This window comes from Labeo rohita, chromosome 11 (genome assembly GCF_022985175.1).
Source record: "Labeo rohita strain BAU-BD-2019 chromosome 11, IGBB_LRoh.1.0, whole genome shotgun sequence".
Classification (NCBI taxonomy): domain Eukaryota; kingdom Metazoa; phylum Chordata; class Actinopteri; order Cypriniformes; family Cyprinidae; genus Labeo; species Labeo rohita.
Window position 1 is genome coordinate 23,613,698 of NC_066879.1, and position 16,878 is coordinate 23,630,575.

Genomic DNA, 16,878 nt, shown 5'->3' on the forward strand with positions numbered 1-16,878 from the left:
GTTCATTATAACGTAGTGGTCGTCATTTACTCCGGACAGCTGAGCCACTGAAGATGCAGTGGACAACTTTAAAGGCGAATATTTTTTGTACCCTCAGATTCCAGATTTTCAACTCAGCTAAATATTGTACTATCCTAACAAACCATACATCAATGGAAAGCTTATTTATTCATATATATATATATATATATATATATTATTTTTTTATTTTTTTCTATTAAAATATTTAAAATTGCAATATATTCCTGTGATGGCAAAGCTGAATTTTCAGCAGCCATTACTCCGGTCTTCAATGTTATATGATCCTTTAGAAATCATTCTAATATGCTGATTTGTTCAATAAACATTTTTATTATCATCAGTGTTGAAAACTGTTTTACCGTGTAATATATTTGTAGAAACCATGACACATTTTTTTTCAGAATTATTCAGAGTTTAAAGTTTAGAACAGCAGCATTTATTTGAAATATAAATCTTTTGTAACATTATAAAGTATTAATTTCTTTTTTCTTTTTTTTCTTTTTTTTTAATTGTACTTACACCAAACTTTCGAAAGATGTGTATACTGAGTACACAGAGTTTGGCTTGCAATTAATTAAGAGTGTCACCCTGAGCTTGTTGGACTAAATCAAACCAACCTAAATCAATAATTTAAGACCATAAAATCATTAATATTAGGACCACCTGCTCTGCTGACATATCACACAACCTTGCAACGCTAGTCTTGTTTCATTTGTAATGGAAATGCAAAATCATTCAAGGTGAATCATCTGTTATCCTCACTGTCTCGCCATTCTTTCTCTTTTTTCCCTGCTCCCGATGACCTTAAAACGTGCTGTCATCTCTATTAGTTTGTGACGGGGCCTCGGCCGACCCACCATCAGGTAAATCCCTAATATCTCTCTATCCTATCAGACATGTCTTAAGAAGCTTCTGGATTTTGCTTGATATGGTGGATAAAATTCTGAAATGATTGGACTGAGGATAAAAAGCATATGCTAAATAGATATTTACTTGAAATTACTAAAGAAAATCATAATATAACTCATACTTTGCCACCATTGTCTTCAGTCATTGTGCTGCACTGATAGTTGTCTGAGATTGATCTTTTATGAAAAACCATGGCAACACGCAGTTTTTTTTATCAAATATGCAACACCAGTGCAAAGACAGTTTTAAGCACATTGGTTCACAATTTTACAGCGACTGAAAAAAAAAACAATACTGATGCTAATGATGGTAACAGTTTCATGGACAGCTCGATCCATCCATTTGATTTTACCTAGTACCCTGAAGCAATTCCACTGACTGACCTACAACTTACAGTTGAGGTCAAAAATTTACATACACCTTGCAGAAGTTGCTAAATGTTAATTATTTTGCCAAAATAAGAAGGATCATACAAAATGCATGTTATATTTTTTTATTTAGTACTGACCTGAATAAGATATTACACATAAAAGACGTATACATATAGTCCACAAGAGAAAATAATTTTTAAAAATTACACCGTTCAAAAGTTTACATTCACTTGATTCTTTATGCTGCATTATTACCTGAATGATCCACAGCTGTGTTTTTTTATTTAGTGATAGTTGTTCATGAGTCCCTTGTTTGTCCTGAACAGTTAAACTGCCTGTTGTTCTTCAGAAAAATCCTTCAGGTCCAACGTTTTTGTGTATTTTAACCCTTTCCAACAATGACTGCATGATTTTGAAAGCCATCTTTTCACACTGAGGACAACTGAGGGAGTCAGTGCAACTATTACAGAAGGTTGAAACACTCACTGATGCTTCAGAAAGAAAAACAATGCATTAACAGCCGGGGGTGAAAACTTTTGAACAGAATGAAGATGTGTACATTTTTCTTATTTTGCCTAAATATCATATTTTTTTATTAAGTACTGCCCTTAAGAAGCTACAGACATATGTTTCCCAGAATACAAAATAAGTTAAATTTACCGTGATCTTATCAAATGCAAAAAGTTTTTTACCCCCTGCCTCTTAATGCATTGTGTTTCCTTCTGAATAGTTGCATATGAGTCCCTCAGTTGTCCTCTGTGTGAAAAGACGGATCTCAAAATCATACAATCATTATTGGAAAGGGTTCAAATACATAAAAATGCTGAAAAACCAAAGAATTTGTGTAACCTGAAGGATTTTCCTCTAGAACAGCGAGCAGTTCAACTGTTCAGTACAAACAAGGGACTCATAAACAATCACTAAACAAACAAAAACACAGCTGTGGATCATTCAGGTAACAATACAGCACTAAGGATCATATGCCATCAGTTTTCTACAAATGCTCACTCAAGTAATAGCTCAAACCAATGAGGTGAGTTTGGTGATGCTTGCAGTGCATAAATTACACTCTTTAGCTTTATGAACCATTATGACTAAAGATGTATTCATATTCGCATATTCACATATTAGCTCGACTGCGTAACGAGCTCCCCGTCCTTGAGAACCAGACATTAGACTCGTCTCCTCTGACTCATCCATTTCTTGTCTTTTCTGAAGGACCATCTAAATGATGATGTTTTGTATTCATGCGATCTGATGAGCAGATGTGCGATGCAGAAGACTGACGCTGATTGCTAATGCTTGTCAAGGCTGTTAGTGCACCTTTTATTAGATGAAATCCTTCAATCTGTCACTTTCCTGAGCAGAATCATTGTTGTAAGTGTTTAGAAGACTTGGGCTTACCAAATGCATTCAGAGGTCATTAGGATCATTAGAATGTAGGTTGCTTTGGGCAGCTTTACACTTGTCCTTACACGCATGTGTGTGTGTGTGTTCCAGATATTCCATCAGCTCTGCTTTGGTGTTTCATTACAAGGAAAATCTTGTTTGTCATTTGTTGCTAATGATTTGTTTATGCGCTTTGCGTGTAGCCACAAGCCCATGCAAGTGTGTCCACAAGCGATTGACCTCTAAGGAAAGTTCTGTGACTTTCTGATCCAGCCTGCCACATGTCTCTCTTTTTTTCAATGGCTCAGTTTTTCACAAGGCTTAGACTTATTTGCACCAGAATTATATTCACAGGAAACAAATCACGCTCGAACTGACATGTCTGAGCGGCAGATTAAAGATTTGCAGTACGAAACTGAGAAACAGCATGTTTTTAATGCCGTCTCTAAATTACGTTCTTCCTTGAATTTTAAGTGTTTAACAGATGTGTTAGCTCATGTGCAACGTGCTTAACTTAAAATGTAGCACTGCTGTAGAATGTCGCATTATGTTTTATACAGCACTAGAAACTGCTGTTGGATGGATGAGATTATAATAGTACATTAAAATGTACTGAGGTAACTTTTTTATAGCGGAAGGTACATCCATATACTACTGAAGTTCTTTAGAGAAATGGGATGTCAGTTGGGCAGAATGTCATTTTTAACACAAACTATAAGAAAAGCCTTAAGGCGGGCATAGCCACGGGAACGTATTTTGAGCAGGGGGGGGCTGAGAAAGAAAAAAAAAGTATTGTCGAGTATTGCCAGGAGCTAAGTTATAAGTGTGCAATACACAGGCTTGGTCCTATAGTCGGTTTTACAAGGCCTTTTTATAAATAAAATCTATTTAGTTAAGCTGGACATGTTACGCTACATATAAGAGGGAGGCGCCGCGCGTCTGTTCAGCTTTTGGCGGATCCAAAAGCGCAAGAGAACAATTGTTCATAAACGTTTAATTTCTTTGTTTAAAATAACTGAGTTGGTCTGTATTGTTGCTGTGTTTTCATTCAAATATAACGCTGAACCACAAATTGAGCATTTGTTTTAAATGTTTTTAATTCATTTTAGACATACTCGTTAATATTTAATTTGGGTACAGACGTCTTAAACAAAAAAATAAAATAAAATTATCAAAGTCATGACAAATGTTTTTTTTGTTTTTGTTTTTTTTTAATTTGTATCATATAAAAGAAAATTTACACACTTAAAAGTTTATAAGATAAGTTGAAACGACAATTACAAGTTAGAAGTGTTAATTTGCCTAAAATAAAAACAAACAAAAAAAAACGTAATACTACTAAACCAAAATAGAATTAATGCATATGCCTATAGCCAAAGCACAACATCTCCAAAACACAAAGTGCACAACTGCAGGGTCCTGGCGATGCTGGCGAGAGAGAGAGAGAGAATAAACTGACTGTACAAACAATTTTATATCTGATTTTTTTTTTTTTTTTTTTTTTTAGTAAATTACACAAATAATTCTAAAGAATTAAAAGTAATAATGAATTTAATATGATTTTTTGAAGTGCAAAAACTGAAATGAACCGCGTTGAACACTGTTGTCTGATTTTGCTGCATTTCCTCAAAGGAAATATTCGAAACTAAGCCACAGCTGAGCCGCTTCGCATCTCCTGCGTTTTTTAATGAATGTTGCGAGTCATTGAATGAATCAACTGTTTGAACGAATCATTTGACAAAGACTGCCATCTACTGACAGTTTTAGTTTCATTTTTAAAAAAAATAATTGTAGTTATTTAAATCATTAAGTATTTCTTTATTCAAAACTTTATATTTAAAACATTGATTTCATCTTTTTAATTTAATTTTAAATGTTTTATTTCATTTTTGTTACAAAATTTTAATTTATTTATTTTAACACCGCACCCCCAGCACCCCCATTTTTTCTTTAGCTCCAAACTAGGGGGTGCTGCAGCACCCTCAGCACCCCTACTTTCCGTAATGAAGGCGGGTCACGTTAGCAAACCTTTGGCGAGATTTCTGCGAGAGCTCAATTGGTCATTGCCAAGAGTGTAGCTATACCTTCAAGATACCTTCAAATCATGCAGGTGAATGTGAAGAGTCCATGTAGACATAGGGAACTTCTGATCACCGGGATTCCTGTTAAAAATAACTGGATTTCGCAGAGCAAAATGCAGCCTTTTGCATTAATGTGCTGTTAGATTTACTATTGTTTCACAGACGAAATTAACTCATTTCAATAGGAATGTACACAGTCAGGAATAGGGTTGGGCGATATATCGGTAGACGTGATTAACTGGTAGAAATTTGTCAACTGGTAGAGATTTTCGACTATCGTCTCTGTCACGGTTACACTTTCATGTGACGTTGCAGTGCTACATGGACACAAAAACATACATTTTGCATGTGTTTTTAAGCATTGCGGTTGAAAAATGTGATTTTAAGCCGCTAAGATGCAATCAGCAGTGAAAGAGAACTAATTTCGCAATATGCACTTGCTGTCTGAAAGATGTTAAGATGTTGCTCATAAGGGTGCGGTAGTACTGAACAGAATTATTTTTGTTGCTTTATAAGCCTTGAATGGTTAAATATACACACTTGTATGGTGTCAGAATGCCCATCTTTGCAAGTAACTGCGTAAACACTGTAATTTAGGTCTTAAGTGAAAGAAAACAGCTTAGAAAGAAAATAGAGTATATTAGATCAGGGCAGCTCTTAAAGTGACAGCAGTCTAATATTCCTGCTGTCTGTCATTCATGTTAGGCTATGTTTACACTAGTGCGTTTTCGATTTTAAAACGCATGACTTTTGATACGGTTACACTTATTGTTTACACTACTCTGGCGTTTTCGACCCTTGAAAACTGAGACTTACGAAAACGCTGCAGACCCTGTTTTAGTTTGAAAACTCCGGGGTTGTGTTTCAGTGTAAACACAGTTTTGAAAGCAATGGCATGGCTGCCCACATTCGCTCTGCGTATCCTTGATGACCGTGTAAACAATAACATCATTATTGTTGTACCCATAGATATGTATAGGTAGATTCCCCATTCGACCACTTCAAGCATGTAAATGCGTCCGCCATCTAAATAATACGACATCTACCTATACATATCTATGGTTGTACCTGCATGAACGGTCATGTGACATGCGCTTTCAGTTGTGTAGTGTAGAAGGACATCGTTTCTGAAACGCGATGAAAACGCCAGTGTAGACGAGGAACGTTTTTATTTTAAATTCTGTTTTAAATCGAAAACGCACTAGCGTAAACAGGGCCTAAATCACGCAACAAAAAGAGAGAAAATCTCTCACTGCTCGACTAAATCACTTTTGTAACTTTAATAAGAAGTCGATCTAATGTACACAGTGAAGAATTTTCAGTGTTTTTATACATTTTATTACTTTATGCAAATGTATCATTTTGTGTACTGTACTGTAGTTTTTTTGTCCTATTGCTTGTAATTAGTTTCTTATTCTTATTTAATCACTGACTGTTTAGTTTTCTTCAGCGAGCTTGATTTATTTATTTATTTATTAGTATTAGTTTTTTGCGATATTGACACTGGTGACAAGAATTATGAAATTTTTGTGATATAAAAAATTTTTATATCATAAAGACCTTATTTAACACAAAAATAACTATATCGTGATTAGGGCTGTCATTCGATTACATTTTTTAAAATCGAATTAATTACATGACGTGTCGATTAATCTAATTAATCGCAAAATAAATTTGTGAAAATAACCACAAAAGATTATTAAAAGCTATTTTTGTGTTAAATGAGAAAGTATCAAGTAGGCATTACTTGTAGCTTTAAAAAGAAATATTTTATTTGATTCAACATAAAATGTATTATACATTTAGTCTGCAACGGCCTAACGTAAACTATGGAACATAAAAGAAGATAATCTGAGAAACATCTCAGTATTTTTTTCTCAGTCTTCAAAATATTTTTTTTTATGTTCCACAAAAGAAAGGTTTGAAGCGACATGAGGGTGAGTAAATGATAACAGAATTATTTTTTTTGTGGTGAACTACTATTTTATTATTATTACTATTTTATTATGATTATTATTATTTTTAAATGATGCTCTAAATAAGAAACTAAATCTGCCAGACGATGGCAGAGCCATTCACTCGATTCGATTCGTTCAAACGGCTGATTCATTCAGGAATTAAGTTAATGGCTCTCTTTATGAATGGGCCTTTGAATCATTGATTCACATGATTCGTTTAAAACGCAGATTCATTCAGAAACTAAACACCGTTGTGTTGGTCAGCGACACACAACAATTCTGCTGTGGCTTCAAAGGTAATATGTTCTCTGCAAAACTGAGCAAAAACATGATATAATGTTTAAAATATAACACAATATCAACTTCGTATTTACTGAACTGTTGTAGAAAATCACATTTAAGCTTGTGATAGATCAAGACAAAATCAGCACTTGTGTATTGCTCTTGCTGCCCATGTAATATCGTGTGATATGTGATTATATATAAATATGAGACAAAACACATACGGAGGCATTTTTTGCACCAGTATCTTGAATTTTAGGGCATAACTGCATTTATAGAGCTGCTGCCCTGCATCATATTTGTCAACAGTCAACTGTATGAAATATAAGATGATGTAAAGGTCTGGGGGCGGGGCCAGCGCGTAAACTGCGTTAAAATATTTTAATCACGTTATTTTTTCATAACTAATTAATTAAGTTAACACGTTAAACTGACAGCCCTAATCGTGATATATGTCATTACCGTAAAATAAAATTACTCATATCATGATATATTTTGGTCATATCTCCAACCCAAAATCAGAAATATTCTCATGCAGATTTTGCAACAAGTTCAGAATCCAAAAAAATAACTTCTATTTGTGATATGCTTCATATATCTCTACATTAATGACGATATACAATGGACATTTTTTTGCCCGCACCTTAATAAGTTTTTATATTTAGAGGGAAAAACAAGCAAAAAGCATAACAATGTACAGAGGTCTGTGAAGGGTTCACCTTATAGGACAATGCTTGACTGTGTAATGTGCAGCAGTGAAAGAAGCTTTGACATCTGTGCTGATGTTAAAAGAGCTGAGTTAAGGTTTCATTTCTCCCCTGTGGCTGCGGCACGTCCCAGCTCGCTTCCACTGCAGACCAGCTAAAACCGATGCCTACAGGCCATTAGAAAACAAACAGAAATAGGAGAGAGTGGAAAGGGAGTGTCTCACACACACACAGAGCAGAGGCTGGGATAGTTGGCTGGTGTTGAATGTTGGTTAGAAGAAGAGAAATGAAGAACATGTAGGTCAGAGTCTCTGTGGTGCATGATGAAAGATTCTGGCATTTGTGGTTAAACAAACATATAGTTTTTTTTTAGAAGTTAGTGACTATTTCTTAATAAATAAATACTTTTATTCCATTAAGATGCATTAAATTGATGAAAACTGACAGTGAAGACCAAAATGCCCATAGTTACAGAATCACTTAGGAGCATCTGTTTCTCTCCCATGCACTCTCACATTCATTTCTGTCCCTTTCATAGATCTACAATCTCTCATGCCCTTTTTCTTTCAGTCACTCATGCCTTTTTTCTCTCTCTTTCTGCCATTCAGATACATGTACTCATTCTTATCTGTCCCTTACAAACACACAGACACCAAGTCTCCGCTTCCGTCCCTCCCTGGCATTTCCACACACACACACCATACACACGAACGCACACACACGCACACTTGTACGCCATTGTGACAGTAGTTTAGCACAGAGTGGTCTTCACCCCAGGCTGCGCTCGATTCCCTGTTGGCCTGTATGAGTCACAGTGAGAGGAAATCACCCATTACACACATACAAGCAATGTTTGTTCTTCAGTGGTGGTCTTCTGTTTCTTTTCTTTCTGGTTTCCTTTTTAAAGTCTCTGTTTTCACCTTTGACCCAAAAGTGGCTGAAGGTCTATAAACTGATATTTATGGCCATTTTTAAAATGATTTTTTTTTATAGAATATTATGTTTCAAAAAGAAAAATAGTTTAGTTTGTCAGGTTTTCACTCTGTGACTGTTAGATTTATTTATTTATTTTTTACATTTTATCATTTTACTGCCACAGTGATCATTTAAGAAGCGAATAAAAATCTATATTTTATTGTACATAAAAAAATTAAATATACAGTTGAGGTCAAAAGTTTTAGAATCTGCAAAATGTTAGTTATTTTGCCAAAATAAGTGGAATCATGCAAAATGTATGTTATTTTTTATTTAGTACTGACCTGAATAAGATATTTCACATGATAGTTGTTTACATGTAGTCCACAAGAGAAAATAAATAGCTGAATTTATAAAAATTACCAAAGTAACACTGTGTTGTTACCTGAATGATCCACAGCTGTTTTTTTTTTTTCAGTGATAGTTGTTCATGAGTCCCTTGTTTGTCCTGAACAGTTAAACTGACCACTGTTCTTCAAAAAAATCCCATAGCTCCCAGAAATATTTTTTGTGTATTTGAATCCTTTCCAACAATGACTGTATGATTTTGAGATCCATCGTTTTACACTGAGGACAACTGAGGGAGTCATATGCAACTATTACAGAAGGTTCAAACGCTCACTGATGCTTCAGAAGGAAAAACTGTATTTCACTGGGGGGTGAAAACTTTTTGAATTTGCAGTTCATGGTAAATGTAACTTATTTTGTCTTCTGGGAGACATGTAAGTATCTTCTGTAGCTTCTGAAGGGCAGTAGTAAATGGAAGAAAAAAAGATATTTAGGTAAAATAAGAAAAATGTACACATTCTGTTCAAAAGTTTACGTCCCTGGCTCTAAATGCATCGTGTTCCCTTCTGAAGCATCAGTGAGTGTCTGAACCTTCTGTAATAGTTGCATATGAGTCCCTCAGTTGTCCTCAGTGGGAAAAGATGGCTCTCAAAATCATCCAGTCATTTTTGGAAAGGGTTCAAATACACAAAAATGCTGAAAACCCAAAGAATTTTTGGGACCTGAAGAATTTTTCTAAAGAACAGCAGGCAGCTTAACTGTTCAGGACAAACAAGGGACTCATGAAGAGCTATCACTAAACAAACAAACCAAAAAACACAGCTGTGGATCATTCAGGTAACAACACAGTAATAAGAATCAAGCGTATGAAAACTTTTGAACAGGATCATTTTTATAAATTCAATGTGTTATTCAGGTCATAAATAAAATAAAAACATTTTGGTAAAATAATCAACAATTTGCAGATTCTGCAAGGTGTATGTAAACTTTTGACCTCAACTGTTTGTTTGGTTGTATTTCTTTGTTTTTATTTTATTTTGGAGTCAAAAAAGTGAACTTGTGTGACGATTGTAATATGACTTTCCCACATATTTTTCTGAACATTTGTTCAGCCATTAACTGTCTCTACTTGGCTTCTCTGCTCATTTCTTGCTGAATCTGTTGTTTCTTTTTGTCCTTATGCAAACAGAGCGCACTGTCCTCTTTTGCCATAGATTTAATTAGAGAGCTGTTCCCCTCAACATGCCGCCCTATTAGATCTCACACATAGTGTATCCATTCACACCAAAGCATGCCAGTCCAGTTCCTTAACCACATTATTATAGGGTATACAGTGAAACCCAATTTGGTCAGTGCAGTCTTTTTTCCTGCGTATTTAACAAAATCAACTTAGCCAGTTCTTGCTGAGCTTTTTGATAGTCACATAAATGATAAATGCCCTCCAAAGAGCACAAAGACTCAGCAGCATGTTTATTGCTGGATCCACACGCTGAGATCAGACAGTTACACATAATCGCTGCTTTGCTTTCAGGCACTAGCGGATCAGTTCGGTGGTGTTAAATCACTGTTCAGCCACCCATCAAGGGGCGTCCGCAGCATTTATTGTTCTTGTCTCTACACACATTCGTGGCTTTGGGAAATCTCTCAGAGGCTTGTTTAATGATAGGGTTGGATTATTCTGAGCCATTCTGTTAGATGTTTTTGGGTGTACCTGAGCTGTGTGATTAGGCTGGATGTTGGAGAACTGAACTGAGCATGGCCTTAATCAGCATTTTAGTGTGATGGATTTTTGATATTGTTTATGACAGTTATGTGAAAATAGTGTGAAATCACATCTAGTTAATGGAATCCAGTGTTTTGTTAAATCTGTTTTCTACTTCTAAAGGAGTCATCTGTCTGTTGTGACACACAGACCTGTGGTGAGTGGCACACCAAAAATTAGCAGTAGACTCTAGGACTATTTCTCCACTAGGGCTTTCAAATAAATCTGCAGATTTCACTTAAAGGAGAAGTTCACTTCCAGAACAACAATTCACAAATAATTTACTAATCCCCTTGTCATCCAAGATGTTCATGTCTTTCTGTCTTCAGTCGTGAAGAAATTGAGGAAACTTTTTGAGGAAAGCATTTCAGGATTTTTCTCCATATAATGGACTTCATTGGTGCCCCGATTTTGAACTTTCAAAATGCAGTTTAAATGTAGCTTCAAAGGGCTCTAAACGATCCCAGCCGAGGAAGAAGGGTCTTATCTAGCGAAACGATCTGCCATTTTTTGGGGAAATAAAAATGTGTGTGCTTTTTAAGCACAAAAGTTCATGTAGCACAGGCTCTGACATGCACATTCACGACGCTATGTACTATTGAATCATGTCGAAAGGTCACGCCGAATTTAGGCAGAACCACAGACCTGGTGTTTACAAAGTGAACGCGCAAAGACTAAGAAAGTGCAAGTAAGTCAAACTCTTTTTACAAACAAAAAGGTACAATGTGTCGGATGATTCTGAAGTTGTAGGAGAAAATAAGATGAAGTTTTTCGCCATACTCTACGAGTACACAGACGATGAACTTAGACGTGATTCGTAATAGTGATGGGAAGTTTGGATCATTTTACTGACTCGGACCTTTGTGTCTCGTTCAGCAAAATGAACAAATCTTTTTTCAAGTCATTTAGTTCGTTTTAGCAAAATCAGCATCACGTGACGGCCCCATAAGATGAACGAGCGACTCGAAAAACCCGAAGACTCGAAACAGGTGAACTAATTCCAGTACAGAACCTAATATGATGTTGCACATGCGCGACTGAACGAATCACTCCACAAGACGACTCGTTCTTCACAAGTCACATTAAAGATTCATTCAGAATGAACGAATCGTTCAAGAACGACCTATGGACACGCATCCGAGAGCCTGTGCTACGTGAGCTTTTGTGCTTGAAAAGTATACAAATTTTCTAAAAAACATGACCGATCGTTTCGCTCGATAAGACCCTTCTTCCTCGGCTGGGATCATTTAGAGCCCTTTGAAGCTGCATTTAAACTACATTTTGGAAGTTCACAATCGGGGGCACAACTGAAGTCCATTATATGAAGAAAAATGCTGAAATGTTTTCCTCAAAAACCATAATTTCTTTACGAGAGAAGGCAGAAAGACAAGAACATCTTTGATGACAAGGGGTTGAGTAGATTATTTGTAAACTGTTGTTCTGGAAGTGGACTTCTCCTTTAAAGTCTCAGTGAAATCAAAATGTAAGTTTTAGAATGAATATGTTAGTCTTAAGCTAGTGACAAATTCACATTTGCAAGATATAAGCATTCAAAATTTACAGGCTCTAACTTCCACCAATATGGATCAACGATTTTGATGACATCACCCTGAACTTCAAATCTAGAATCTGAAGCATCCCGCCCCCTAAACTATAAATAGATGCTGAAGCTGCGGCTGTAATCGGTCACTTGTTCACAGAATTAGTATTTTCCGTACAGTGAATGGCATTCAGTACACTATATAGGGGATAGGGAATGATTCAGATAAATCTGAAATCAGAAAACTATGCTTTTCGTTGGAGCGAATGAAGTTTAGTTTCGCGCTGCGTCAGCCGAACCGCCGCAGTACACACACAGTCTGCTCCAGTCCAGAGACAATAGCAGGCAGAGGATAATATGCGTGTGTCGGCGTACACCATAAAACGTACTGAACCCATTTGAATTCCACACAGAATGCTATGTTTTATAATACTATGAATGAGAATGTGGCAGTCATATGCTGTCAAATGCAGCTTTACCAAGCTTAGCGCCTCTGTTCCAACCAGTGAAATAAACAAAATGCTACTGGCTATTAAAAAAAGGGGGCGGGGCTGCTTGATATGTCCCGCCCTGTCTTACTGTTTCAGTTGAAAATGCGTTAATACATGGAATAACGCTGCGTGTTTCAAAGAACTTCAGCGGACCTTTAAAATTATTTAATCATATACAGTGAAAGAGTAAGAAAAGCTTTGTTCACATGTCGTGGCTAAAAATGCATGGAAAAAAACTACCCTGATAGCGCACACACACCTTGGAGATGTTTATTTGACGTCTGCATTTACATCTGGAAGACGTATTTTTGCTCATCTGCAATTCGTCTATAGGACGTTTCCTATCAGATGTCAAATAGACGTCTATTAGATTTTTAGATCTTTAAGATGTTTATGATTTAGAATGCATGTAAAACTGACATCTTACAGATGTTTGTATACAGCAGATGCTTTCCAGATTAAGCGATCTTTAACAGACATTTTGCAGATGTACGTGTGCTATCTGGGTAGGTGCACCGCTTTCTCCTTTACAAAGCGCTCAGGAGATTTCACTTTTTTTGTGGCGTCTGCCATTGCTAAGCACGTGGAAGTTTCAGCAAAGGATAAATGGATTTCCAGCGCTAAAAAAAATTGATTACTAAATTTAAAAATGGCTATCCCTGTACAGCTATGATCAGCTGTGCCACAAACTGAGCTTTCAGTGTTATAAAGGAAAGGGTGTAGATGATTAGTTGATTCTTGTCACATGACCTGTGGTGCGCTTGCTGTGTTCTGAAAAGTTTAAATGTTTTAATTTCGCGGTGATTCAGACACGCCTGGAAAAAAATTAGCGTGTCATACCGCATGCACGTCGGTCTCTATTTGTGTGTGACTACATTTGTAATAACTTAAGCACGCAAAATATGACGCGATATGTGAACGTGATATGTGAAGACATACTGCTACTGCACAAATAGCATATATAATAACCCATAGCAGATCTATATAGGTGGAGCTGGGGAGGTGGAGGGTTGCGAAATGCTGTAGTGAATGCCAACCAGCCATTTAAATGTAAAACAGCAAGTTCATTGGCTGTGTATGCAAAATGAACCAATAAGCTTGTGCCAAACAGGGCTCTACAGTGACATTTGCGACTAAAAACTACTGCGTGCGACTGTGAAAAAATATTAAGGAGCACCAGTGCGACTGACCCGATCAATATTTGTGTTTGCGCTGAGAGGAGCTTCAAAGGTTTCTACGTGTTTTTGCAACATTGACTAATGTATCACAGACATATCTCACAAATCCTTTCATAAACAAAGTGTAGAGAGAGTGTAAATAAGAGATTCACTGTGCAGTCTTTGATTATAATGGAACTTTGTGAGATCGTGATGAGCTAAGATGAGTGACTGCTTTTAATGATTTTTAAGGGAGTTTGTAAATGAAATATTAAGTGACTTACATTGTCTGACTATAACAATATTGCCTGATTTTTCTCTATTTCGTCGTCAAAAATAGTTTAAAACAAGTCACAACTGAGCCGCGCATCTCCATTCAATCACAGCGGTGTTTTGTTTATTGATGAACGTGTTTTTAAACTAATCTAGTGAGTCAGTGATTCAATTTCCCATTCATAAAGACAGTTCGAACGAATCAAATGAATGAATGATTCAGTAATTAAACCAGTGACTTGCCGCCACCTACTGGCAGTTTTAGTTTAATTTTTACAGTATCTTTTTAGTTATTTAAATCATTTAATATTTCTATATTCAAAATGTTATATTTAAAACATTAATCTTAACATGAATTTATGAATTTGATTGCACTCATGCCACCTCTGAGCCTCACTCAATAAGTGCTCCTAAAAAGAAAAGTACGAATAGAGCCCTGCCAAGAAGTTTAACGCTGTGAATATCATCAGTTTGCAGTAACAACCCATCAGCCTATGCCATCTAGAGTTTGGGTAAGCCCAAAATAAAAACCACACACACACACCATAAAAAAGACACTTATTATTAAAAAGACACAATAAAATAAATGTCTAAATATATGATAATCTGTGCTTTCACAGCTATAATGGTTGTTTTTTTCCTTACAGTCATTTTGAGGGATTTAAATGTCCCCTATTTGAAGAATTCACCACATGAGAAAAATGTCATATGGTGTGTGCATAATCTAGTGTGTGTAGAATCAGGCAGAGAGAGAGAGGTCATCTCTCGCTCCAGTGCTGCCCGGCTGCTGGCGCCCACTGACTGGGTTTGCTGAGGTAATATTTGCTGTGCGGAGTGAGCGAGAGAGAGAGAAATAGAGGGAAAGCGGGGGAGGAAGTGATGGGGGAGGGGACGACTCCTCCAGCAGGCATGCAGTATTCTCCTGATGAATAAACCGTTGTGCCAGAGCCATGCCACCACCCCGTTACAGCGGAGAATGAGAATACTGCTCATTTCTCACAAGCTGCTTTTGCATTTTATGTTTTTTTCATTGTGTCTGTTTGATAAGCAGAATTGATATAATTCATCAAGCATGTATGATCACTGTTCTTCCAGTGTCTGAATATCAGATTGTCAATTAGCTACAAATTCAAATGCTTCATGATTTGAATACACTGCCTGACAGCCGCAGGGGGATGTCCTGAGGTGAACTGTCTTATGTCAACACTGACTTGTTTCTCTTCTCTCTCGGTTTCTGCTTGACTCTCATTTTTTTGACTTCCTCCTCAGTTCCTCCACAGGACTCAGATGCAGCCAGCACGGCCTACCCTTCCTACCAACAACCCCTCCATTCGGCCCGGCTCACAGACCCCCACGGCTACGGTTTATTCCCCAAACCAGCCCATCATGATGACCATGACGCCTATGCCCTTTCCTACCCAGGCACACCAATACTACATTCCCCAGGTAAAGAGTCAAAACGTGAAATGGCCAAATATGGATTGTATCTACCTTTTTCTGAACACGGAAGTCGCGCCCGACTGGAGCGGTGCTTTACATTTCCGGTCTCTGGTGTCTAGTCAAATTAACATATTTTCGATATGTTAATTTGAAGATAATATAACATTAAACTTGTGCACACTTTTATATATGGTTATATTGAAAAAGTTTCAATTCAGTCCATTGTAACATGGATTTCTATGGAGACGGGAACACGAAAGAACCCAAACGGAAGTTAGAATCCTTCATGGTGCCGCCCATCAGTAACTCAGGAAAAAGGTGGATACACCAAATATTTTCAGGGTTTCCACAGTGATGGAAATCCCCAAAATATCATGGAATTTTTCAATTGAGAGATTGATCAAAATTATATATATAATATATATATATATATATATATATATATATATATATATAATTTTGATCAATCTCTCATTGTATAGCAGAAATGCTTATAATTTTTTATTTATATTAAATATCTAAAATTATTATTATGTTAAAATATTTATATGCAACATTTTTGAGAAATGTGTTTGTGTATTAACGTAATAAATATGCTTATTTCATGGAATATTAATTAAATATTTTATATTAAATGTTTATATACAAACATATTCTTTAAATAAGTATTTAAGCATTTTTCTTTCATTTATTTAAATAAATTTGGGGTGCAAAAAACAAAACATTTTTAAAATGCATTTAAGGCTATTAGATGGAATGTTTAACAAAGGTTATTAAATATTTTGGGTTTTTTTAGTATTTTTTTAAATATATTTTTATATATACTTTTTATATTTTCATATTTTTATATTTCAAATTAATTTAATTGCAATAAATGCAGTGGTAACATGTTAACATGTTATTTTAAGATTTAACATTTGTAGATGGTCTAAAGCAGGGGTCGGCAACCTTTTCGGCATGACGTGCCATTTTTAATTTTTCTGTTTAACCGCTGTGCCAACACCCTCCCCAGTGCGTTCTGTATTTATACAGCGCAAAACAATATTTGATTTTCATCCAAATAGTTTCTGAAGATTTTTTTATAAATTGTTTTTTAAACATTTCAAAAGTTTGTCCAGATATACAATGCGACTAAACACTGCTGTATGTGTGTGTATGTGACAAGGCCAATGCATTAAAACAGTTTAGTTTAATCACCTTTCTATATTAATGCACTGCTTTAATTAACACACAC

General features: G+C 36.0%; 1 protein-coding gene across 2 annotated transcripts in view; it reads left to right on the top strand.

Annotated features, from left to right (window-relative positions):
- Window positions 1–16,878, top strand: part of eif4g3a (eukaryotic translation initiation factor 4 gamma, 3a) — a 70,178-nt gene that overhangs the window by 14,933 nt on the left and 38,367 nt on the right. For both annotated transcript variants that reach the window (XM_051122566.1, XM_051122567.1), the window contains exons 5-6: window positions 852–884; window positions 15,474–15,650. In XM_051122566.1, coding sequence (XP_050978523.1) covers window positions 852–884; window positions 15,474–15,650 — 210 coding nt within the window. The remainder of the gene's footprint in view (window positions 1–851; window positions 885–15,473; window positions 15,651–16,878) is intronic.